This window comes from Gorilla gorilla, chromosome 3 (assembly GCF_029281585.2).
Source record: "Gorilla gorilla gorilla isolate KB3781 chromosome 3, NHGRI_mGorGor1-v2.1_pri, whole genome shotgun sequence".
Taxonomy (NCBI): Eukaryota; Metazoa; Chordata; class Mammalia; order Primates; family Hominidae; genus Gorilla; species Gorilla gorilla.
This window is the reverse complement of record NC_073227.2, coordinates 72,776,785-72,803,366: the sequence shown is the minus strand read 5'-3', so window position 1 is coordinate 72,803,366 and position 26,582 is coordinate 72,776,785. Positions and strand designations below refer to the sequence as shown.

The window sequence follows — 26,582 nt, the reverse complement described above, 5'->3', positions numbered from 1 at the left end:
GTGGTCTTGCCACACAGCCTTGACCTAGAGAAGGGGATACTGAAAAGCCAGACCAGGGCATAATGGATAGATGGAAATAGATGCAGAAAATGGAGGCAAGCAACCTCCCCACTTGAAAGCCTGGAACGCCCAGCTGGGTTAGATTTAAAGCTCTCTTTGGGCCTGTGAGCCCCAAAATGAATGTTCTTGTTGCATGAAGTCTGTGCAGTTTGTCAGAGGTGTATGTCGCAGGTTAGGTTAGAGTCAGTTAACCTAGGAGGTGGTTGGTGGTTGGAATCCTTGGTTCTAAGAGCTTGGTGTGTTCTGTGGCTCTGACTCCTGGGGCCTACCACATTTTGCAGGAAGGGCATACATAAGGCTGCCCATAACTCCTACCGCTTTTGGCAGTTTCTCCCTGAGACCTCATCCTTCTGTTACAGTAGGTAGTTAGACAGACATGAGGCAGGGAAGGCCACCCTCCCCACAATGAGGAATGTCAGGCAACCATCAGGTGATGGTCAGGCAGTTGTTAATTGTCTCTCTAAAATAATCATTGGTTGAAGCCAGGGCCAGGCAGTTTCCCAATAAATAGAAAACACCTGAAACTGGTGATCAGCTTCCTAGTAAGATCTCAGGAGTTGGGTGAGTGGACTCAAGCATGCGCACTAAGAGGCAAAATGGCAGAGTTTAACTGGTATATGAATCCTCAACTGATAAGGAGAAAAAGCCCTCAAGTGAGCACGTACACAACTTCAGTAAACACACTGCGCATGCTCACCCCCCAAGTGCCTGAATGCCACTGTGGATGCGGACAGCCCACTCCAAGGGAAGAATCAGGGGAGAAGAGATGCAACCGCCCTGGAAGCATGCCAACATATGAAACACCAAGTCAAAGGTCAAACCACCCAGCTGATCTCAAGTCACCCGCTTGGCCCTCTTCTAAGTGTACTTCCTTTTGTTCCTGCTCTAAAGCTTTTAATACACTTTTCACTCCTGCTCAAAAACTTGCCTTGGCCTCTCACCCTGCCTTATGACCCTTGATTAAAAATTCTTTCTTTTGAGGTGTTAAGAATTGAGGTTGCTACAGATTTGCCACCAGTAACACTTCCATAGCCTTAGATGATTTAGGTTTCAAAATTGGAATTGCTCATTTTAATCTCTGGAGTACAAAACTCCAGTGGGAATAAGCTATCCCCACTTAGTACTACTATCTCTATAGGGATAAGAAAATAAAGTATAATTTTCTCTCCAGATTCTATCATGAATATTGTTCCTAGTGATTCCACTTACAAACCAAAAATATTTGACTCTAAGCTGGAAAGAGCGCAGCATTTCCTGGCTTCCTGGGAAGTCAGTCACACAGCTAGTGGCACTAGTTTCCAGGACTTGTCGTCCTCCAGTGACCCCGCCTAGCTGTCTTGTTGATAACTGTCTTCCTAAAATGAAGGGCAGGTACTTTGAAAAGTGAGTCCCAAACTAACTGTGCATCCACTCAAAGCTCACTCAGACTTTGTACCACAGGCAAGAGCAGGTCACACCATCAGAATATGGCACAAACATGAGAATAATTTTCAAGGATGATAGGAACTAAAAGTTTTTAAAGTGGGAAGGAGATGAAAAACCTCCACTTTTCTGTAACTAGCTCATGAGGGTTTGGTGTGTGGAGAACGAAATGCACCACCAGTACTAGCACCACTCCACCAAATTCTAAGTTTTTTTCTTGGATTTTTGTTAAATATTTAGGCTAGGCGCAGTGGCTCACGCCTGTAATTCCAGCACTTTGGGAGGCTGAGGTGGGTGGATCACCTGAGATCAGGAGTTCGAGACCAGCCTGACCAATATGGTGAAACCCCATCTCTACTAAAAATACAAAAATTAGCCAGACGTAGTGGCAGGTGCCTGTAGTCCCAGCTACTCGGGAGGCTGAGACAGGAGAATTGCTTGAACCCGGGAGATGGAGGTTGCAGTGAGCCAAGACGATGCCACTGTATTCCAGCCTGGGCAACAAAGCAAGACTCCATCTCAAAAAAAAAAAAAAAAGACTTAAATATTTAAAGGAATGTTACAAAAGCCACAGATGACTGACCAGCACAATGACAATCCCATTTATTCAAGTACAGTGCTGCATCCTGAAACATCTGAGATGAGCCTAGCTTGTATCATTATGAGCAAGGTCAATATTCCCTTCCATAGAAACCAACCAGGGTCTTCTTTATCACAGCTTGCAACATTTAGGAGTTGGCCAAGATATGAGGCAAATTCATTTAATTTGGTTTAACTTAATTCTGCCCTGACCTGTGCAGAAGCTGGGCATATGAACATTTCTACATCCCAAGATCTCAGAACTCACAGGGTAGAAGTTCCTGATGCATATAGCACTGAGTGGGGACACAGAGAGGAGTGATAATTTTCAACAGTGAAAGTCAGGGTAAGTTGGCTTTCCAGCTGGAGTGAAGAGTTCTTAAACTGTAGTGCCCATACGGATCCCCTGGGGAGTTTGTCAAGAATGAAAATGGGGTGGCCTCATGAGAATCACCTGGAAGGCTTAAGCATAAAAATGGATGGGCCCCCTCTCCCAAAGATTTTAATTTTAGTAGGATTGATTTAGAGCCCTCCAAATCTGCATTTTGAAAACAATCTCCGCCCCTACTTCTGATATGGGTGGTCCTCAGAACCTACACTGTTCTAAGGTTTTCATCTACAAGTTTCTCCACATGCAGGGCTGTAAATATAGGGCCAGAAAGATGAGAAGGCTGTTTCCATGCTCATGCCCATGATGCTGAAAGTTATTTTCCCAGATTCCCTTTGGGGTCTAGGAAATTCAAAAAGAATGTTCATGGAGGTCTGCGGGTGAGGGCATGTGGGGAAAGAAAACACTGTCATTCATCCTTAGGGCATGCTCTTTGTAGACCTCAGGGCCGTCCTAGATTCCCCGTGCCCTGATCTACGGATTGGGACTCCACACCAAATACTCTGGTTTTAGGGTTATTCTGACAGATTCACTGTCCTCTAGGTCAAGGCATCAGGTGACAATAAACATATTTAAAGAAGGAAAGGCCCTGGTATAAACACACCTGATAGCAATAACTTAAGCATACCCTGAGACTGACCCTGTATAGCAGACACACCTGCATGTGGTTCGGAGTTCCAAGCTAAGGAATCCGGGAGTAGCCAACCCGGAGGGTCATTCCTTATCTATGAGAAACAGCTTAGCCGCTAGCCTGTCCCAGGAAACGTGGGCTGTATAGGAGACGGATGACGTCCTTTCTTTTGGGTGAAGGTTGCTAGGTGGAGACTGTTAGGGAGAGGGTCCTAAGCGAATATAAAATGCATGCCTTTTGTAAGCATTTGCAGTTCTGTCCAGCTCTCGCCATTGGACTATATGCAAGGGGTTTCTCCTGTCCAGCCCGCTGCCACTGGACTCTCTCCCCTATATGTAAGTCCCCAGTAAAACCCAGTGTCTCATTTGCCAGTTCTGGGTCTGCTCTTCATCCTTTTGAACCTGGTGTCTTTCCCACTGGAGTCAATAGGTGTTTGGCCCAACACTACGAATTGGTTTGGCCAAGTTGTTATAAACTATTGGCCCTCAAGGCCAAACCAGGCATGTCTAAGTGATCTGCTAAATTGGACACAGGGTTTTTGTTTTGTTTTAAATTGAATTTGAATGCTTTCAGGCATTATATATTCATTCTGCAGTTGGCCAGAGGCCTCACCATCTCCCTTTGTGTTATGCCTGAATGATACATGTTTTAAAATAATTCCTGGCTGGGCACAGTGGCTCATGCCTGTAATCCCACCACTTTGGGAGGCCAAGGTGGGTGGATCACAAGGTCAGGAGTTCAAGACCAGCCTGGCCAATATGGTGAAACCCCTTCTCTACTAAAAATACAAAAATTAGCCAGGTGTGGTGGTGGGTGCCTGTAATCCCAGCTACTTGGGAGGCTGAGGCAGGAGAATCACTTAAACCCGGGAGGCAGAGGTTGCAGCTAGCTGAGATTGTACCATTGCACTCCAGCCTAGGCAACAGAGCGAGACTCTGTCTCAAAAAAAAAAAAAAAAAAATCCTGCCTTGCCCCTGCAGGCATTTGACTTTGAGAAACCTGGGCCACATGCTAAATTTGAATCCATGTACTGGATTAGTTCCAGTGTCTGAGCTGGGCATGAACTCAGGAACACAGGAGTGCCTTGGTGTTAGACAGAAAGGAAAATCCAGGAGGGTCTGTGCATCTGGAAGCACAAGGAATACAGGGCAAGCTTCCCCCAGTGCCAGGAATCCAAAGCTCGGATAAAGGGTGGAGGAAGCCCAGCAGATCCCCCAAGCTCTGCCTGCTTTTGGGATCCTATGGCCCAGAGTAGGTAAGAGAAGGCCTCCATCTCGGACATGCAGGCATCACCCATCATTCCTGCTCCCAAGCATGCTAAACTGGCCCAGCAGCCCTATTTACTGTTCCAAATGATAGTTTTTCAAGCTTTGGTGACAACCACAGCCAGCCCCTAACCTTTCTGCTGGTGCCACTTACCATCCCTGAAATACTTCCTCTTTCTACCCGTTTCTGCCTCATTCCTCTAAGCACTTCAAGATCCAGCTTAAACCCCCAACTCCTCTGGAAGCCTTCCCTGATCAATCTCACCAACATGGACAATCTCTACCTCCTCTCAACTTACTACCTACTCTACTTATAAATGACTTATTTCCATCTGCCTTGAATCATCGCTTATATCTCTTATGTGTATAAATTTCAGCTTCTCAATTAGACTGTCAACTCCTAGAAAGGAGGTACCATGCCTCAATTCTTATTGCCTGGATTCCTTAGAGAACATGACAGTACCTGAAATGTGTCACTAATTCACTGATTAATTATCCCCAGTAGCATCAAGGAACAGGTGCACAGAATTCTCTCACAAAGCATACACAGCAATTGGAAGCTTCTAAGAAAGTCAGATAAATGTGGAAACACCATCCTGGTAATGGTGATTCCTGGCAAAGTATGATTCCCTAGCATCATACTTTCATAGATTGCTCGTGTCCGTTCAGTTATTCAGCAAAAATGTTGCCTTTGATTTATGTACTTGTAGAAGAGAAAATTATTAAGTGGTATAAGGACCTTCCTTCAATTAGGCTATAAAACTGAAAGTAAACAAATGGAAAGATTCCTCAATAGCAGGAATCTTTGTGTAGGAATAGCAGGAATCTGTAGTCAGTGGAGTGGTGGCCCCCAAAAGATGTCTACCCAGAACCTGTGAATGTGACCATATTTGGAACAAGGGTCTTGTAGATGCAATTAAGGATCTCAAGATAAGATTACCATGGAGTATCCAAGTAGGCCCTAAATCCAGTGATAAGTTTCCTTATAAGAAGAGGAGAAGGCAAAGAGAATTGAAGAGGACACTGAGGAGAAGGCCATGTACAGACAGGTGGAGGCAGAGGTAGAGTTATGCAGCCACAAGCCAAGGAACACCTGCAGCTCCCCCCTCCACAAAACTAGAAGAATGCAAGAAAGCATTCTCCCCTATAGCCTTCCTAGGGAGCATGACCTTGCTGACACCTTGATTCCAAGCTTCTGGATGCCAGAACTGTGGGAGAATACATTTCTGTTGTTTTAAGACATCCAACTTGGGTTAATTCGTGACAGCAGCCCTAGGAAACCAACATAGCAATGAAGAAGGATAGCGCATGGGAATGGGTGGGCAGGGAAGAATATCATGACACTGGATTTCAAAGATCCCAACTCAGCATCCATTGAGAGAGGAATGAGCCTTTTCATAATCTCTGCCATTGTCTGTTTGTCTAGAAAAGCTTCTGCAAGGTCATTATTTCCTCAGAGATGCTCATGATTCAGATTTAAGCTAGACACTTTCTCTTGGATCCTGGAGTTACATTCCAATAAGATGGGACCAGATAATCCTGAAATGCAGAACAAATGATCACTTCCAAGAACCTAGCTCTATTTACCAAAGAGCACCTGCTGTGTTAGACAAATTGGCTGGTCCAGCTAATTACACAGGAGGCACGGGCTACCACTACATAGTCATGGGTGGTAGCACTATCTAATGTGACCAGACAAGCTTTTCTGATCTGAACTCTATGAACTCTATTTAAAGTCTCTGTTTTCATTTGCCCACTGACTGTAATTTACACATAAGCCAACTCTTGCTATTTTTCCCGTCTGGTTAGGTTCACAAGGAGGAATACATTTTTGCAAATGTTCCAAACACAAGGCACACACAGCAACACTTTTCATATGATTGCTAGAAGTCATTCACATTAGTCTATAATCCTTATTCAAAGCTTACTAACAAAAGGAGCTGGAAAAATATCACTAGAGGTTGATGACATGAGGCATTTCCTTGCATAAAATGGACATGTGTCATGTAGGAAATTGTCTTTATTTTTCAGAGATGCACAATGATGTATTTAGGGGTGATATGTCACGATGGCTACAATTTGCTCCAGACCATTGCAGCAAGAAATATATGAAGCAAATGTGGCAAAATGTTAACCCATTAAATCAAGGCAATGGAAATATGGGTGCTCAAGGCATGTTTCTTCGTATCCCATAGGTTTCAAAAGCACCAAAAATAAAAATAACATGGATATATACATTTTATACATAGGGTTCTTTTTTTACTGATACTATACCTGTTTTTAGGTATAGAGACTGTCTCAATAAAGGGACGATGCCTGCTTGCAATTATAAATACCCAACAGAGGCAGCAGATCTATGCATACAAATTCTATTCTTAACTGCTCTTCAGTTCTATTTATGGAAGGAAGAGAAGTTACATCTATTGAGGAAAAAGAGTATCCCAAAAAAGCAGCATTGACACTGAAGCAGGAAAAAAAATGCCTTGTTGAGAAAGTACTGCATCTGTTAATATGGGGCTTTTTTGTTAAGTCACAGACAGCTAAGCATGCCGTTTTAAACTGCTGGCAGGGCGCTTTGTCCAAGTGCATCTAGTATGTGTGGAATTTATTCCTTTAAATGGATATATCAGCTAGGGAATGGACTCGGGTCCCACCCCCAACATACTAGGCACATAAACACACAGGCACGGACAGAGAGGGGACTCACAGTTCTGAATACAGGAAGTGCAGGTTGCCCACATTGTCAATGTAGTTAGCAGGACTGAGCCAAGGCAAGACCAGCAACAGAAGCGCCTTCATTCTCCGAGCAGTGTGCTGCCTTCTCCCTGGCCACCTTCTGTCAGCTACAAGGGCCCAAACCAGCCAAGCTCCTTTAAGCAAACCTTGCCATGCCCCCACAATCAGTAGATCACAAAGAATTTGACTGAGAACCTTTAGATTAAGCCACGTTAATAAATCACGGGCCCGTAAGAAGAATATGCTCTCTGATTCTCAGATGAGAGGATGTGGGAACGCAAGGAGCCACCACGGTTGGCGAGAGAGCTTAGGCTGAGAGCAGGCAAGCTGATGCCCAGGAAAGGAACCAGCCCCTCCTGCAGGATGCGGACTGGTTCTTGGGAAGCAGCTGGTACATTTACATCACCGGCTGGGAGCAGACAGGCTGGGAGTTAAAATGTGTTGGAAGAGGGCATGAGCATGACACATTCAGACCCCACGGTGTGAATAATTAAATAATGAAAAGCTGCCCTCCAGTTTGCTATAGCGACACTGTAAGAAATTCCCATCTTTGGAGCAGCCTGGAGAGCTGAGCTTAAAGCAAGCATTCACATACTCAGCGGCTGAAATATGAACCAACCCCACCTTCCTCCAGCACCCATCACTGTCTTGACTGCACTGACATATGAAAGAGATGTGACAGTGACAGCTTCCTCGCTAATTTTGAAATTTGGCTCTAGAGAAGAATAGGCTGTGCCATTCTCTGTCAGAATAACAAAGAGCCTGGATAGACATAAAGTTCTGTCCAAACAATGTACAGGTTCCTGTGTGGTGAGGAAATGAGTCACTCCATTCTTCCTTCTCCCTGGGGGGATTGAATTGAGCTCTGAAACCAGCTGTATGACACTTGTTTCATTTAAGCTCTCAAGCCTCAGTCACCTTACCTTTGAAATGGAGCTAATTATGCCTTACCTGCCTGGTCTGTCAGGGACTGGGCCACATCCCCTCTTCCAGCTTTAAGATCTGGGATTTGAGACTGCATCACCGGCCTCAACACTAAGACTTCTTTGCAAGCCTAAGCTCTGGAATGCCACAGAAGCCCCCAGGACTCTCGCTTACCCCATATTCAAGAAGATTAAATTCCATTTTGCCAACTCAAGACCAGAATCTTAATAGAAATGGCTCGAAGGGATAATTACATTCATCACATTAATGACAGCCAAGCCATGATAGCAAACTCCACTCCACAGGAAGTAGACCAGAGAAAAGTCTACAGGATGAGACCAGTTGCAATGAACTGTGTAGTCATTAGGAATTTGGCATCAGAGGCAGGGCTAAAAGAGTTTAAATACAGAAGACTCTTAGAATGTGCAGATTTAATTTCTACAGTTTAAAGTGCAGATGAACAACCTTGATAAAACATGGGATGTAATAATTCATAATTTTGTTGAGGTCCAAATTGGAATTCTATTCTCTGTAAGGCTGCTCTGCAAGAGTGAGTCAGAGCTCATGGAAAGCAGTAGAAAGGAAGTTAGGTTTGATATGTAGGTGCTGGGGTCAGAGAAGCTTGAGGTTAGAGTTCTAGCTCTGCTGCATACTAGCTGTATGACAGTGGGCATGTTTGGTTAACCTCTCTGAACTTTCATGTCCTCCCCTGTAAAAGAAAGACAATAGTAATAGTGCTTAACTCAGAGTGCTGGTAAGAAGGTGAAATGAGGCAATGCCCATAAACAACAAAGGGCTTAACGAGTATTAGCTTAATGTTATTGTATTTTATTTTTTTCAGAGATGGGGGTCTTGCTCTGTCGCCCAGGCTGTACTGCTGTGTCACAATTATACCTCACTGCAGTGGTGAACTCCTGGGCTCAAGCAATCCTCCTGCCTCAGCCTCCCAAGTAGCTGGGACTACAGGTGCGTGCCACCATGCCTGGCTAAAAAAAAAAAAAAAAAAAATTAAAATCTTTTTCAGAGATGAGGGTCCCTCTATGTTGTCCAGGCTGGTCTTGAACTTTTGGCCTCAAGCAATATTCCTGCCTCAACCTTCAAGTAGCTAGGATTACAGGTGTAAGCCACTGCACCTGGGTCTGCTGTTACTAATAACTATTAGCGATAGTGAATGAGCCTACCTGGAAGCTTAACGTCTATCTCCAAGAGATTTTGTTATTCTTTTCTCATCCCTTCTTTCCTCCTATACTATTAGAGAAGTGACATGTTATAGTCTTATCCTAAATATGGAGTTTCACAAAGTCCTGAAACATGCTCTTCTTGGATGTCCACGACCTCCTATATAGATCAGAACTGTTAAGTAGCATGATGTATTATAAAGGTTGTGGACTTCATATTGGTATTGGATTGTATTTCTGACGATCTTGGACATGTCAGATTGCTTCTGACATTTGATACATCTTTTATTAAAAAAGGATGACTGCCCATTCACCACCTTGCATTTAAAGGGGATGAAATTAATTAATTAATGTGACTGCAATATACACATGAATGTAAGGTTTTCTGTTGTTTTTTATGTTGCTATTGCAACCACTGCTGGTTGCCTATCAAATATTTAATCTCCCCTTATTCCTTATAACAGAACCCAGGTTTTATTTATGCTGTTACTACATGTAGACCCTCTCACAGATGGGCATCGGTATAACACAATAGTGACTAATGAGGTATGAGTAGAAATTACTGGGTAAGGCATCTCAGAAGGCTCTTTAAAGGAAGGTGTCTCCATTGGCACATTGTATTTTTCCCTGCCTGCCTAATTCTTTCTGCCTGGAACTTGTACATAACACTGAAGCATGCAGCCATTTGAGACCATGAGGTGACAAACTTGAGGATGAAAACTGAACCGATTCCTGCTGGCATCATGTCATGGCAAAATCACAGTAATCTTGGGCTTCCTACCCCTAGACTTTGTATTACATGAGAAAAACAAAACTTCTACCTGGTTAAACCAATATAACATAATTTTCTATTACCTGCCATCCGATGTAATCCTAATTAATACAATCCCTTGGGGCTAAAACCCAACCTCAAATGAACAGAGATTGCTCCATGGCTTCCTTGCCGGTAAACAGCCCTAACTCTAATCTTTGCCCTATTCTTTGCCTGGCTGTCCTATTTATCCTTAAATGTTATCTCAGATATCACTGATCATCTCCTATTTTCTTGCTTCTTTTCTTTTCACTAAACAAGGTTTATTTAGGGGCCAGGAAAACGTTGGGTTCAGAGTTAGAAGGTCACAGTAAGGATGTATGTCAAAGCACAATTATTATGAGATGCTTAGTCCGGCTAAAATGACCAGCAAGACTAATACATGCTTACTTTTCATAGGTAATAGTCCTCTGTATTTCTTTTCTTTTCTTTTCTTTTTTTTTTTTTGAGATGGAGTCTCACTCTGTCACCAGACTGGAGTGCAATGGGGCGATCTTGGCTCATTGCAACCTCCGCCTCCCAGGTTCAAACGATTCTCCTGCCTCAGCCTCCCGAGTAGCTGGGACTACAGGCATGCACCACCACACCCAGCTAATTTTTGTATTTTTAGTAGAGATGGGGTTTCACTGTGTTGGCCACGATGGTCTTGATCTCTTGATCTCGTGATCCGCCCATGTCAGCCTCCCAAAGTGCTGGGATTACAAGCTTGAGCCACTGTGCCTGGCCCTCCATGTATTTTTTCTTTCAATAAAGTCTTCCCCACTTTGTAGACAGCTAGCTGTGTTGTCCTGAACACACTACCCTGGATGGAAGTAAAGGTCAACAGAGGATCCAGGTTAGACCTTTGGAGAAGAAACTCCCAGGACACTGGATGCAAAGTTAATCAGGAGAATATTCCCAGCCAGCTTTCAGCCACGTGTGTCTTGGGCCAATTACATCACGTTTTCATTCACAGCTCGTTTCAAATTATTGAACAATGAACTCTGTATTCATACTAGTAAATACTTGAGGAGGGTCAGTTTTATTATCTTCCATTTTTAGAAAATAAGAGAGTAGGTGCAGCAAACCATCATGACACACATACACCTATGTAACAAACCTGAACGTTCTGTACGTGTATCCCAGAATTAAAAAAAAGGAAAAAGGAGAGAAAGTAAAGGGCAAAGTGAGTTATCCTATGAAACAATTCACATATGTTCTCAACTTCTCTCTTTTACCTTTAAAAGGTCATTTCCTTAGAGGCAGAAATCACAATTTATTTTTCTTTCATTCAGGGCCTGACCTATTGTGAATCCTTGCTAAATACTGTGTATGCAGATGATGAGATTACAAAATGGAAATGTGGTCTTGAGCCTAAAATAAGTCTCGCTCAGGATCAAGAAGTAAAAGCTTGGCTTCCATACACCTTCTCATTGAAAGTCTGGGTCAAGAGAGATGAGCAGATGGGCCCTCTGCAGGGGCCCCACTACACACTGGTAATGGCCTCCAGTTAGGAAGGCTGCCATTCAACTCAATAAGTCCATCACCACCCTGGGAATTCTCTACAGTAGACCCATGTGATGGGAGTCTGTAAGCATCTAAGAGGGCAGAAATCAACAGAATTAGCCAGAAGGTTCCAACTGCTAGCTCCAAACTCAGACTTATTCCCATAAAAGAGCTCTCTAGTCTGAAGACAATCAATGATCTAGCCAGTCATGCATACCTACAGCCAGTCCTAAATGTTTTGCTCAAGTATTTATATTTAGTAGAGAAGTATCGTTTACAAATGAAACGCATTCTGGAGAAAACAGGCACCAGCTGTTTAAAGATGTGATTCTGTCTGCCTGTACCCTGACTTAAGTCTCCTGTTGGGCAACAGGTGCAGAAATTTCAGTTAGACAGGAGGCATAAATTCAGGAGATTATTGTACAACGAGGTGATTATAGTTAATAACAATGTATTGTGCAGTAGAAAATTACTAAGTGAGTACATTTTAAGTGTTTTCATCACAAAAATGGTACACATATGAGGTAATGCATGTTGATTGGCTTGCTTTAGCCATTTCACAATATATACATATTTTAAAACATCATATTGTACACCATACATATATACAATATGTATTTGTCAATTAAAAAAATAAAATTTGGGCCTGGCACAATGGCTCAAGCCTGTAATCCCAGAACTTTGGGAGGCCAAGACGGATCACGAGGTCAGGAGATCGAGACCATCCTGGCTAACATGGTAAAAACCTGTCTCTACTTAAAATACAAAAAATTAGCCAGGCGTGGTGGTGGGCACCTGTATTCCCAGCTACTCGGGAGGCTGAGGCAGGAGAATGGCATGAACCCCGGAGGCAGAGCTTGCAGTGAGCTGAGATCGCGCCAGCCTGGGCGACAGAGTGAGATTCCAACTCAAAATAAATAAATAAGTAAATAAAATTTAAAACAATTTTATTTAGATGCATATTTATTGAGTAAAGTGATGTTAAAGATCAAGCAAACCAATCCAAAATTTATAAACAAAAGCTATGACAAGACTCCCATACAAGCAGCCACCAGCCTGGAGGCCTCACACAGAAAAGTAAACACTTGCCTGTTAGTTTTCTAAATTCAAGGGTCTCCAGAGGTATTAACTACTTCTTAAGTATTCTTCTTAATATCCCTCCTAAGGGGAGTAAGAGGGGGGCCTACTGGCCCATCACAGACCCGAAGGCCAAGAGAGATCCACAGTCTGGTTCTAGGTTAGCTTCAAATTCTTTTTTTTTTTTTTTTTTTTTTTTGAGACAGAGTCTCGCTCTGTCACCCAGGCTGGAGTACAGTGCTGTGATCTCAGCTCACTGCAACCTCTGCCTCCCAGGTTCAAGCGATTCTCCTGCCTCAGCCTCCTGAGTAGCTGGGATTACAGGCATCTGTCACCATGCCTGGTTAATTTTTGAATTTTTGGTAGAGACGGGGTTTCACCATTTTGGTCAGGCTGGTCTTGAACTCCTGACCTCGTGATCCACCTGCCTCGGCCTCCCAAAGTGCTGGGATTACAGGCATGGGCACCGCACCTGGCCAGGTTAGCTTCAAATTCTTAATTCTTGCCAATAAAATGTCAAGGGGGTGGGAGGCGAAGGAATGTATATTAGGCATATGGTGACTAATACATACAACATATTTTTGGAAATGTTGTTTTCAACCTACTTAGGAAGCAAAAGTGTGGAGGCTTGAGAGCATGTGTTGAGGCCCACGCCTCCCTGATGTGGGGGCGTCCTCTCCAGAGAGCTGCTGTGGGTGCCTGTGAAGGACTCACTCAGAGGGTGCAGCTTAAAAAGGTGACTCACTTTCAGTCAGTTTTGGTTTCTCTCCTCACTGCTGTTTTCCAAATGTGCATCTCATTATCAGCTGAGTGTTCATCAAGCCTCTATCTCGGGCTTCCTTGAGGTGTGTGTGGGTCACACGGGCTGCATGGGCTAAGGGTGAATGAAATTCCCAGTCTGCTTCAGGCAGCTGAGGGGCACCTGTGTCATCTTTCTCCTGAAGACCTCACAGATTTCCAACAGTCACCTGCTAGCCCTTCCCCTTCCCCACATCCCTTCTGGCCTCACCCTCAGATCCACACACCATCTTCTCCTTATTTTTAGAAACACTCTCAGACCCCAAACAGTCCTGGATGAGGGGATGAGGAGGAGTGGCTGGGTTTTCACTTTCTCCCCAGAGGATGACTCCAGTGCTGCCTTCTGTCTCCCCACTCTTACTCCTGGGGTGGGCAGAATAATTATTCCCCAAAGATGTCCAGCTCCTAATCCTCAGAACCTCTGAGTATGTCACTTCATATGGCAAAAGGGACTTTGCAGATGTAATTAAGAATATTTTGGCTGGGCGCGGTGGCTCACGCCTGTAATCCCAGCACTTTGGGAGGCTGAGGCGGGCGGATCACGAGGTCAGGAGATCGAGACCATCCTGGCTAACACAGTGAAAACCCGTCTCTACTAAAAGCACAAAAAATTAGTCGGGCTTGGTGGTGGGCACCTGTAGTCCCAACTACTCTGGAGGCTGAGACAGGAGAAAGGCATGAACCCGGCAGGCAGAGCTTGTGGTGAGCAGAGATCGCGCCACTGCACTCCAACCTGGGCAACAGAGCCAGACACCATCTGAAAAAAAAAAAAGAATCTTTTTTTTTTTTTCAGATGGTGTCTGGCTCTGTCACCTAGGCTGGAGTGCAATGGTGCAATCTTGGCTTACGGCAGCCTCTGCCTCCTGGGTTCAAGTGATTCTCATGCCTCAGCCTCCCAAGTAGCTGGGATTACAGGCTTGGGCCACCATGCCCAGCTAATTTTTATATTTTTAGTAGAGACAGGGTTTCGCTATGTTAGCCAAATTGGTCTCAAACTCCTGATCTCAAGTGATCTGCCCGCCTCCGCCTCCCAAGTGCTGGGATTACAGGTGTGAGCCTCCATGCCCCGTGTAAATTAAGAATCTTGAGATGAAGGAGCCATCTTGGATTATCCAGGTGGGCCCAAGGTAATCACATGAGTTCTTATAGGAGGGAGGCAGGAGTCTCAGAGTCACAGAAGGAGACGTGAGGATGGAAGCAGAGGCCAGAGAGAGCCTGAAGATGCTATGCGGCTGGCTCTGAAGATGGAAGAGGGGGCCACGAGCCAAGGAAGACAGGCAGCACTAGAAGCTGGAAGAGGCAAGGAAAGGGATTCTCCCCTGAAGCCAACAGGAATGCTACCCTGCTGACACCTCAATGTTAGTCCACCGAGATGTACTTTAGACCTCTGACCCTCAAAACTGTATGATAACAAATTTGTTTTTTCTTTTTTTGAGACAGTCTCACTTTGTCACTTAGGCTGGAGTGCAGTAGCGCATCACAGCTCACTTCACCCTCAACTCCCAGGCTCAAGCAATCCTCCCACCTTAGCCCCCTGAATCACTAAGACTGCAGGCACACAGCACCAGGTCTGGCTAATTTTTAAATTTTTTATAGAGATGGGGTCTTGCTATGTTGTCCAGGCTGGTCTCAAGCTCCTGGGCTCAAGTGATCCTCCTGCCTCAGCCTCCCAAAATGCTGGGATTACAGGTGTGAGCCACTGCGCCCAGCAATTTGGGTTAAGTCACTAAGTTTGTGATTTGTTACAGCAGCAACAAGAAATGAACACAGCTCCCCAGCACAAATGTATAATTGCAACACGGGACTGTGGTGAGGGTAGAGGAGCTCTTTCTCCTCATGCCCCTCATCCCCTTGCCCAGTGTGGCTCCCACTCTCAAACCTGGCTCTGTGCCAACTCCTGTTGGCATCTACCTCGCCTTTGACTCCAGACCTACTTCTTTCCCACCAACGTCTCTCATACCTGGGCAAAACTTTCAGCAAAAGTCACAAATAGACTACCCTACCCACTCCTTCTTTAACCACATCTATTTCTGGGGAATGAGGGAGGGAGGGCATCCTAGTTTAAACACCAGCAATAACAGCTGCAACCCAAAAACCTGAGGTGGAAGCATCTGGCTCAACGTCTTGGGGAGAAAAATGAATTCACTGACATAATGAGCGTGGAAAACATGTGCTAAGCATTATACCCAGGCCATTGCTTTTGATGCAAACTTCCATGTTAGAGAATCCATGCATGTCCCAAAAGACAAAGACTCAGATTCATGACCTAAGGTATGTGACCTTTAAAAAAAATATCTGCACCTGCCTCTTGCCCTTGTCATGACAGGAACCAGGATAAACACCATCTTCCAAATTTCCTCTTACAAAATAATTGTGGTATGATTGTTCACCCTTTATTAAGCACCTTAAACGTTCTCAATGCCCAAGAACATGACAATGTAAGTGGACAAAATGAGAGGCAGCCAGATGGAACAGGTGATGTCAGCCATCAGCAGCAGCAATCACACCAGAATTCTGCCACCAGTGTGGGTGGGTGTGTGCACGCGCAACTTAGTAACTTGGCCACAAAGTTAGCAGAACAAATTGCTTGGAGGACAAAAATTTCCTAAATTTCTCCTTTTAAAACTTAATTGAGAACACCTCACACCTTCTTGAAGGACAGTTGTGCCTTGTCAATTCCAATACAGAGGAAATTCTAATAATCAAGGGTCAAACTGGGGCACCTTTTTTTTCTTAAGTGAAAAAGCAAGCAGTGCCCATCAGGAAATCCTTTTGAGGCCCATAAGCCTCAGAGAAAGCTGCTCATACGCCCTCTCTGGTATATTTCACATTTCAAAACATACACACATGAGATGAGCTGGTCGCAAAAGGACAAATACTATATGATGTCATTGATATGAAGCACTTAGAGCAGTCATATCCATGGAGACAAAAAGTGGAATGGTGGCTGCCAGGGACTGGGGGAAGGTGGAATGGGGAATTTGTGTTTAATGAATATAGAGTTTCCATTATGGAAGATGAAAAATTTCTAGAGATGGATGGTGGTGATAGTTGCACAATACATGAAAGTACTTAATACCACTGAACTGTATACTCATAGTGGTTAAAAATGGTAAACCTTATGTTACATTTTATTAGAATTTAAAAAAATCCCATAAACACATACACACAGCACAACTCCACCAAATGCTATTTCCTCACACTGAATCATGACCATAAACACCTAGCTGTTTTTTAATTTTGAATGGATCATTTCATTGGTTGGAAGCCCTCAGGAGACTGGGGGGTGGAGGGGTCCAGCTGTCCCCCTTGGGGGTGGGACTTGCCGGCTCGCTGATGGGGGACCTACCTGGTTTGAAAGTGATGTTCGAGGTCACAGCGCTGCAACACCTGGGTGCAGTGCTCCCTGAATGGGCAGGTCACCAGCAGCTTGTTGAGGAGTTTGTTGACCAGGATGCTGGACTTCTTGCAGTGCTGCAGAACCAGAGGCTTGCGGTCCATGGGACAGAAGTCCTTCTCCACCAGGAAGTTGGTGAGGCAGAGGGTGCAGTAGGTGTGTCCACACGGAGTGTCCAGGGGGTCCAGCAAAGCCTGCAGGCAGATGTGGCAGATGAGGTCATCATCCACTTCCTCTGGATAGCTGTAGAAGTGGTTTTCCTCCAAGGAGTGGGCTTGGCCACACACTGCGCACAGGGGTTCAGGGTCGTTGGCAGACTCTGGCTGGTTCATGATGGATTGGAGAGCAGTATAACAGGAAACTCAGTCACACAATATTTCCTCAGGAGCAAGTCAAGATCTAGGAGCCATCCACACACCTAAAAAACAACAAGAAGGCTCACCTTTTCTTCCCAGCACATGAAAGGCTTATGCTTATGGTAGACATGAGACAGGGCTGCCAGTGCATGGGGAATTGAGCTACGATTCAGAAAGCCAGGGTTGAGTGTCCACTCTGGAGTGACTGACAGGACCTTGGGCAAGCCCCATGGCCTCCTCGTGCCTCTGTTTTTCCACGCATGCCAGTGGGAATAATGTTCACCTTTCACATCCTCACATTGGTGTGGTAAGAATCATTTGGGTAATATCTGGGAAATGCCTAAAGTAACTCTAAAAAATGTAATTTGTTAAGAAAATTAAATAGACCAGTGATTTGTAAAATTCTTGTCAGATCAGGACAAGAAAAAAAAAAACAAAACAGTTAACACTGTGATGGCTTTCTCTTATCTTTCTTCCACATCTTTCTCCCCCATCTTTCTCCCAAACTCAGAAAAAGTAGGAGATCAGAGCTTTCAACTAAGTCATCTGAGAGAAAATAGTGTTGTTGAGCCTTTCATATTTTCACTATGATAAATGCACTGTTGTCTCCTGTATGCATTTCACTCAGTTGGTCGTTAGTGGCTAAGTGGGCTCTGGACACATTGCCTGGGTTCAAATCCCACCACTATGGGTCAATGATTTCAGACTCTGTTTTCACATCTGTAAAATGGGGATAATCACAGGCTACTTCATAGAACTCTTGGGAGGATGAAATGAGATATGATATATAAAGCTCTTAGATTTGCATCTACCACATACTAAGTGCTCAATAATTCTTACATGTATTTGTTACTAAATTCATTGTCTCTAGTCAAGCTCTGTTGGCCCAGAAACTGAAAGCTAGAGCTCCTATAAGGGGCCTTTAAGCTTTGTTCTAATAGGACTCTTTTATTCCATTAGATATTTTGTTTTTTTTTTTTTCTTTTTAGACGGAGTCTTGCTCTGTTGCCCAGGCTGGAGTGCAGTGGCATGATCTCTGCTCACTGCAACTGCCACCTCCCAGATGCAAGTGATTCTCCTGCCTCAGCTTCCCGAGTAGCTGGGATTACAGGCGCGCGCCACCATGCCTGGCTAATTTTTGTATTTTTAGTAGAGACAGGGTTTCGCCATGTTGGCCAGGCTGGTCTTAAACTCCTGGCCTCAAGAGATCCACTTGCCTTGGCCTCCCAAAGTGCTGGGATTACAGGTGTGAGCCCCCATGCGCAGCCTAGATATTTCTTTTAAACAGTAGAATACTATCACAATACATATTTTCCTTTAACATAGATAGGAGTCAACAATAATCAAGTTTTTCAACATGCTTGCTTTGCATCTAGGAAGTCTCTTGCGTAGACAGTCAATAAATAGTTTTCAAGCACCAACTCTGAGCTAGGTCATGAGTTGGATACGCAGACCTTTGAGAGAGACTGAAAGGATATGCTTCTGCCCTCAGGGAGTCCCCATTCCAGAGGTGACATGGACACGCATACAAGTAGGAGCCCAGTGCAAACTAGGGCTCTGGGTCAACTTTCATGGTGATTAAGAATCCCACCTTGGGACCAGGCCCGCTTTTGGCTGCATTGGCTGGGGATCGCTGGCACCAGGTATCTGCATCTGGGACCGACCCCCTGGGCTGGCTAATCAAGGAGGAAGCAGCAGCAGTGTCTGCTGTGGGGGCCACAGCTCTGTATTGCATCATCCTGGTGGTAGTCACAGTGGCCGAGTGAGTTTCTTGGGGGCCCAGGTTCCTCCAGAGGTGGCAGCAATGGCCCAGCTACTAGGGGACCTAAACAGGAGCATGTTTAGAAAGTTGCTGAAGTTTGTGGTCAGCAGCCTGCAAGGGGAGGACTGCCGAGAGGCTGTGCAGTGTCTTGGGGTCAGGACCAACCTGCCGCAGGAGTGGCTGGGTGCCCTACTGGCAGGCATGCACACGCTGCTCCAGCAGGCCCTCCATCTGCCCCCCACCAGCCTGAAGCCCGACACCTTCAGGGACCAGCTCCAGGAACTCTGCGTCCCCCAAGACCTGGTCGGGGACTTGGCCAGTGTGGTATTTGGGAGCCAGTGGCCCCTCCTTGATTCTGTGGCCCAGCAGCAGGGGGCCTGGCTGCCCCATGTTGCTGACTTTTGGTGGTGGGTGGATGTGACAATCTCCACCAGTGCCCTGGCTCGCTTCCTGCAGCCGAGGGTCCTGATGCAGCTGAAGCTTTCAGATGGGTTAGCATACCGCTTCGAGGTCCCCATAGCCAAGTTCCAGGAGCTGCGGTACAGCGTGGCCCTCGTCCTAAAGGAGATGGCAGATCTGGAGAAGAGGTGTGAGGGCAGCCTGCAGGACTGACCCCTCACATGACCAGTCCCATTCAGGTCAGGCTTGGACAGGCACCTCAGATGGTGCCAAAGTGCAGCTGACTCTTCCCAGGACAGCCCTGCCCTTCCCATGAGGCAGGCTCTTCATCCAGGTGCTTTTGTAGATCTTGTATTTTAGGTTGGGCATTTTCATTCTTCTGCCTTAAATCCCTGACCTCACAGAGCTGACATTCTAGTGGGGCTAAGGGGAGGGGAAACATTATAAAATAAATAATAAAAATAAATTAAAAAAAAAAAGAATCCTGCCTCTTCCCTCAGCCCCAACTCAACTTTCCTCTTTTCCAAAAGTAAATTAAAAGACCTTATGCTTTCCACAAGAACATAAAGACACATGAATAACCTAACAGGAAATTAGCCACATTTGGAAACAGCCCAGCAGTCATAAACTGTATTATATCTCTTTTCTTTTCCAAATAAAGTCGGAGGTTGTTTGTGCAAACATAGCCTTATCTCAAAAAGAAAATACATTGACTTCAGGCTTTCATTGAGTCAGCTTTGTTGTTTACATTTCTGTACTGCAGTAATATGCCTGAGAGGACACTCTAGTGAAGAGGTTGCTGGTAAATGCCCTTAATATAAAAACATTTAGAAATTGTAGCATTTTATTTAGCATCAGATAGGACCACAGAAGGCAAAGATAGAGGGTGCAGGAGGGGGCAAAGTTGTTTCAAGGAAATCTATATCTATGCAGCTGCTGGTTGTCCTCAAGGCTGTTAGAAAGTACTGGAATCTCACAGGAAATACTTTAAGTGACACCAGAAACAGTTGAAAAACAAACATGAAAATGGAAATGGGCCACGCAAAAGATTATCATCTACAATCTATAGGGGAAAAATGGTTCACACAGGATGAACGAAAGCTCCAGGTCTTTTAAAGCTTCTCTGTAGTGTTCTGCCATATAGTCCCACATGCTACAGTCTTGGTTATTCTTTCTCATGATGCTGTAGGGGAATATAAATTCGGGCTGCAGTGCGGCCATACCACTGAAAATACAACTTCATGTTTCTGGGCCATTACCTTATTGGTGAAATGGTGGCATTGGACCAGATTTTCATTTTTCAAACTGTGCTGTGGAAGGCATCAGATGCTTCCAGATCTTCCAAGGGAGTGGAGATAGGAGGAAACCAAGGGGGAGCTTTGCCCACTCCTCCAGCTCTGCCATTACTATTATTATTATTTTTTAAAGATGGGGTCGTGTTATATTGACCAGGCTGGTCTTGAACTCCTGACCTCAATCAATCCTCCCATCTTAGCCTCCCAAAGTTCTAGGGTTACAGACGTGAGCCACCACACCTTGCCTGCCATTATTTCCTTAATGCATCAGGTTCCTCTTAATATTCTGTTCAAAGAATCCTAGCTTTTTAAAAAAACTTGCAAACCACCAGACTAGATCGTGTACAACAGTCCCTTCCAGAAATAGAGTTCTATGATTCTGTGCTAATCAAGTGGGGTTTTTATGTTTTGTTTTGTTTTTGATGATTTGATGTTTGGGAAAAATCCTTTTTTCATCTAACAGTTCTTTGAATATTTACCATGTGCCAGGCACTGTGCTAGGGGCCTTATATTATAGTATATTATGTTATTCAATCCTCACAAATGGCATACGAAACTGAAATGCAGAGGGTAAATAACTTGTCAATCACACCAAAACAAGAAACAAAACAGGCAGGGGCTGTCTGACTCCAAGTTTCTGCTCCTACTTCCCTACTTTGTCTCCCAGCATCTTTCTTGATTATGGCTAGTCAGAATCCCAATAGTGTAACTCATTAAATACAAGAGACCCAGGAAATTAGAAGGTTTTAAATCTCTTCAGGCTCTATTGCAAGTAGAATCATGTGTTGCTTAATGATGGGGATATGTTCTGAGAGGTGCATTGTTAGGCGATTTGGTCCTTGGGTGAACATCATAGAGTGCACTTACACACACCTTCATGGTATAGCTGACTATACACCATATAGATGTGTAGTCTATGGCTCTTACGCTGCAAACCTGTACAGCATGTAACTGTACCAAATACTGTAGGCAACTGTAACACAATGGTAAGTATTTATATGTCTAAACATAGAAAAGGTACAGTAAAAACAGTATTTTAATCTTATGGGATCACCATCATATGTGGAGTCTGTCATTGACCAAAATGTCGTTATGGGGTCCATGACTGTAGATATGTCAAAGATCTCTGAAGAAAAAGATTCCTTGATTTCACTGAGTGCTGAGGCAGAATGAATGGAATGGAGTAAGCAAAAATGGCAGATTTAGCTCCAACTCCAATTTTCTTTTATCTTTTCCCTTCCTTTCTTTTTCTTTCTGAGAGCAATTTCAATTCCCTGGCACTTACCCATGTGGATAAACCAAATTCTTAATATTATGTTAATGCAAACACTGCTGTATATATTTTCTGACTTTATTTTAGACTAAATAAAGCCTACATGAATAGAAACAGATTATGAGATAATTGACTGAACAAGCAGTTTTGGCTCTAAGGGAAAGAACCAGGTAGACTTAAAAAATATGATTAATATCTCCCTGGTGGTTCTTATTTGCAGTGTATAGCTTATAAACATGTATGATGTATCACGTTTTCAGACATATCAGAGCCTTGCTGCTGAATGGAGAAGAAATTATCAAAAATCATTAAGCCTGAAAAGGTAAGCTAATTTCTCCCACCAAAAGTAAGAGAGAGGGCCTGTCAGCTTTGTGTCCATATAAATTTACTGAATGTATCAGCCATCAGCATCTCTGGCCCTAACTGAAGTAAGTAGACAGAGCTGTGATACAGTGTTTTGACAGTTTAGAGTAAGAAAGAGTAGTGGAGTGGATTGATTCCCTCCTTACGTACGTGTATGATGGGTACGGTGGAAATCTTACACTTTTTCAGTATAACCCTGTGGTGCCTTAGGAATCACCCTTTCCTTCTTTCTGATCTGGAATAGGACAGAAACCAGAGGTGATTTTTAGAGATATATGGAGCTAAAACCCCCAATCTAGTGCTGAAAAGCACCCAGAAAAATAAAAACCCCCATCTCTTTTTGTTCCTAATCCCTGCTTCCTTTCCTACGATTTTATTGTCCAGCCTAAAACCTGTATAGAAGCTTCTCTGCCTAATTCTCAAATTTTGAACTTCCTGGATGACAATAAAGACACATACCAGAGCAAAAGCCAGTCGGTGCCGCCTGCAACCAAGAGGGTCATTCGAGATCGTGTGTCTACTGTCAACGCACTAGACAGATTTAAGAACAGCTTTTGGAATACAGCCTGTTTGGAAGTGGAAACATTTCTGCATCAGGTAACTCATCAGAACAATGGGATCCTTGGTGTGCTGTTGTCCTGCTAATTCTCCTTTCAATGCACCCTGGCTTTATAGAAAATGGTTATCAGATGTAGTTGCCAGAATAAACCACATACTCCACTAGAAGGACAATTGGATAAATATAACATTTAGCATGTGGCAACGATAATTTTACGTGTTCTTCCCATTGAAAGGAGAAGATTTGACCCTAAAGCATCTCTGAAATTGTTGCCTGAGTCACAGTTTTCTAGTAATAGGAGGAGGATTCCATATTATGAAAAAGAATCCTTCTTTATAGTCACATGGCGGTGTGTCCTGCATTGGCACTTTAACCTTGTCAAAGATGAAACACTATAGCCACAGACTCTGAGTCAAAAGGAAGCCTGACAGATGAGAAAGGCCTTTATTACTTTATAAAATAGATGATTCTGCCTTTGTATAGCTTTGATTAATAGAGGAAAAAGTCCACATAATGAGCAAAATTTTCCTTTCCTATACCTCACCTGCCCTTTCCACGAGTGCCACTGTTACCTTAGGAGCTCTTTAGAATATGCCTAACTTTTTAAGTCCTTTAATTATTTGAAGACAGATCCCATGTTCTCCCCCAGGGTGAGTAGCCTCAGGTTCAGTCAGTATTTCTTTCACATCCAAATCTCTTCTGCAAGCTCCCCAATTTGTCAGTGTCTCTCCTATAATGTATGGGTAGAATGAACTCCAAAACTCCATGCCAGAGTGAAGTGAGGGAATCTGTTCCCTTGAAGTGACTGCCAGACAGCCTGAAACTGCATCCACTTTCTTGCAGCAATAGCACACACTACTGCTGTTACTGGAGTGGGTAGAGGAGGAGACACTGCCCTGAGGCCTGGAGAAAACAATTCCTGGAGGTGGTGGAGGAGGTATATATCTTAAGAGTAAAAAGGTAGAAATGTAGAAGCTTTTAAAAACAAAAGCAATGGCTATGAATGAAGCTTAGAAAATGCAAAAATATGTAGTGGCATTAGGTGGATTTATATAAACAGAAGATAGTCTTCAGTGGCTAAATAGTTCGGTACTGGAACTCACAATGTATATCCAATCCTTAGAACCATTGCTATCTGAGGAATGTGGGGCTCTCTTATTTGTTTGTAAACATTCATTTACTTTGATAAATCTCATTCCAAAATGTACCAACATAGTAAATAACACAAGAAAAGGGAAATGAAAACCATTTAAACAAACGATAAATCAGACATAATTTTTCCCACCCAGAAGTACAAATACTGAAGAACTTCCACTGACATTCACAATAAATGAAAAAGTTTAAACAGTGACAGGCCACAAGCAACTGATGGAGAGGCAATGGGAGGAAATGAAGCCTGTAGCTCCAGGTGCTCCATGTCCCCACCCCACCCCCAAAAGATGCACAAATACTTGAAAAAGGAAAGTATCCAAGGAGGTATACTGGTCACCCGGGACCATGACAGTTGTACCCTTATCAGTTGCAGCCTGAGGTCAAAGGAAAAATGTATGTCCTGATATGTACATTTTTATTTTTTAATGGCTAATCTTTTTCAGATCATTAAGGAAGTTGAAAAATGTGGAAAACATGAAGAGTAGGTATATCAAAACTTAAAACATCAATTTAAGTTCAAATATTTTATTTATTCTCCAAACAATTTTAGAAATAGTTTTGTTTTCCTGACTTTAAAGGAAACACACTCATCATTTTTTCCAAAAACCTTCCTCTTTGCTCACTGTATTAGTCCATTTTCATACTGCTATGAAGAAATACCCAAGACTGGGTAATTTATAAAGAAAAAGAGGTTTAATGGACTCACAGTTCCATATGGCTGAGGAAGCCTCACAATCATGGCGGAAGGTGAAGGAGGAGCAAAAACATGTCTTACATGGTGGCAGGCAAGAGAACATGTGCAGGGGAACTGCCCTTTATAAAACCAACATATCTCATGAGACTTATTCACTATCACAAGAATAGCATGGGAAAAACCTGCCCCCATGATTCAATTACCTCCCTTTGCGTCCCTCCCACAACATGTGGGGATTATGGGAGCTACAATACAAGATGAGATTTGGGTGGGGACGCAGCCAAACCATATCACTCATCTTGTTTTTGATTGAGGAAATTGCCATGTTTGATCATTTCTCTTAACTAAGTGATGATCTTAAACAATTTCTAAATAACTTTAGCTTACTGATCTTGTCTTTATTTGAATACATTTTGATCTTTTGTTCATCATGGATTGTTTGCATTCATTTTGCATTTTTTTAAATATTGCATTCACATTAGGATTACTGAATTTTTTTTGCACCTTAAATTTTGCACCTGAAGGTGAGTGTCTCACTTGCCTCACCTTAATTATGACCTTGTCACTGTTATTTTTAGAAACCTAAGTAGGAAGAGTAGAATATCAAAACTGTGGTTTGGATGCATCTCTGCTACCAACTACTTTTTTGGGTCTTGATATTTTCCTTTTACCTGACCTGGTGGCCAGCCAGCTACAATGACGAAACAGTAGAATTACAAACTCTTCCCAGGTGTGCCACTGAACTTCACCCAAGGTCAGAATTGATTGTTGCTTCAGCTGATTGTTACACTTGACAGAGACACACAGGTGAACAGTTTGCTGAAGGGTTCACAAGGCAAGAGGAATGACTTGCTTCAAAGAAGCAAATAATGTAACCTAGAGCCAGGTCTCACAAAAGATCACAAAATGACTGGATCCTGTAAGAGCTTTGTTTCATGAGTACATAAGCGAGCCCAGTCAAGTAATAAAGAGTTCTCTCCAGCAAGGACACCACATGGAATGTGACATTTTACAAACAGTGTGAGGCTCTGCCCTACTGTATTCATGTTTGCTTTGAATTTTTGCTCATTTAAAAGTTATTCAAAATCTTTTACTCCCTTCAGCCAACCTCTTGTTTTACAGCATGTTTCAAACACACAAAGGCTAACTCTGTATCAGATTATTTCCGAGGTTACTTTTAGCTTCGAGAAAATGAGCTTAAGGTTTTTTGTTTTTTTGTGTGTTTTTTTTAATTGTTGATGATGCTTTAAGATTTGGATTAAGCTCCATGTGGCAGAATGGTTGCTTAGTTTCAAACTGGTCACTGGGGTGACAGCTCAGTGCAAAAATCACAATCACAGTCAGAAACACCATCCTGGACCACGAACAGCAGAAATATACCCACAGAGGAACCAAACAGACCAGCGCCTGCCACTTCTTCAAATGGTGGCCTCATCTCTCTTTCTAAAATAATTCACCCAGCAGGCATGTCTGCCTAACTACTGCCCTGGCCCTAGCTGTAACTCCTATATCAGGTTACTGGGGGGAAAATAATTGCCAAAGTTAGGGCAAAGTCTATCTTTCTGTATCAAACAAAGTAAATGTACAATTACATTTTAAATTTTAGATAAATTTAGTAAGACTTGACAGTATCGATAATGTGCCATCAAACTCTTATGGCAATTTTATAAAGGCCAATTGTAAATGAACATACACAGAGGATGGGCAGTGTTCTGTGGGCTATTCCTTAGCTTACAGACTCTCATGTAATAGGGAAGAATTAGGAGCATTAATGACCTGGATAAAAATAGTCACACATGGAATAAAATTATCTGCAAACTAAGAACCTGGGTTGGAAGTTGGGGGTGATGTGTCTGTGTGTGCATGATGGGGGGCAAATACACTGCAGAGGAAAGAGAGGGGAGGCAGGTGCTTACAGGCTGCTGCCAAGGTCGTGGTTAGCTCTGCTTCTGCTTAACTTCTAAATCAATGATCTCGA

General features: G+C 43.5%; 2 protein-coding genes across 6 annotated transcripts in view; one reads left to right on the top strand and one right to left on the bottom strand.

The window, feature by feature from the left end:
- The window catches only part of LNX1 (ligand of numb-protein X 1), a 201,054-nt gene that overhangs the window by 104,747 nt on the left and 69,725 nt on the right, over positions 1–26,582 (bottom strand). For 3 of the 5 annotated variants that reach the window (XM_004038680.5, XM_055385813.2, XM_055385815.2), the window contains exon 3: positions 16,704–17,169. In XM_004038680.5, coding sequence (XP_004038728.2) covers positions 16,704–17,083 — 380 coding nt within the window. In that variant the 5' untranslated portion in view covers positions 17,084–17,169. Of the gene's footprint in view, positions 1–7,052; positions 7,748–16,703; positions 17,170–26,582 lie in introns of those variants that run through there. The other 2 variants (XM_004038679.5, XM_055385816.2) reach the window with 2 other exon arrangements.
- Positions 17,368–19,504, top strand: LOC109026471 (COMM domain-containing protein 5). The gene is made up of 2 exons (XM_055384124.2): positions 17,368–17,414; positions 18,710–19,504. Exons 1-2 carry the CDS (start codon positions 17,368–17,370, stop codon positions 19,479–19,481), a joined length of 819 nt encoding a protein of 272 aa, XP_055240099.1. The 3' UTR covers positions 19,482–19,504.

Bases quoted from the DNA above. Each gene is read 5' to 3' on its own strand.
- LOC109026471 (XM_055384124.2), top strand. From the start codon at position 17,368: ATGCCAGTGGGAATAATGTTCACCTTTCACATCCTCACATTGGTGTG. The intron at 17,415-18,709 runs GTAAGAATCATT...CCTTGGGACCAG, and splicing joins CACATCCTCACATTGGTGTG to GCCCGCTTTTGGCTGCATTG.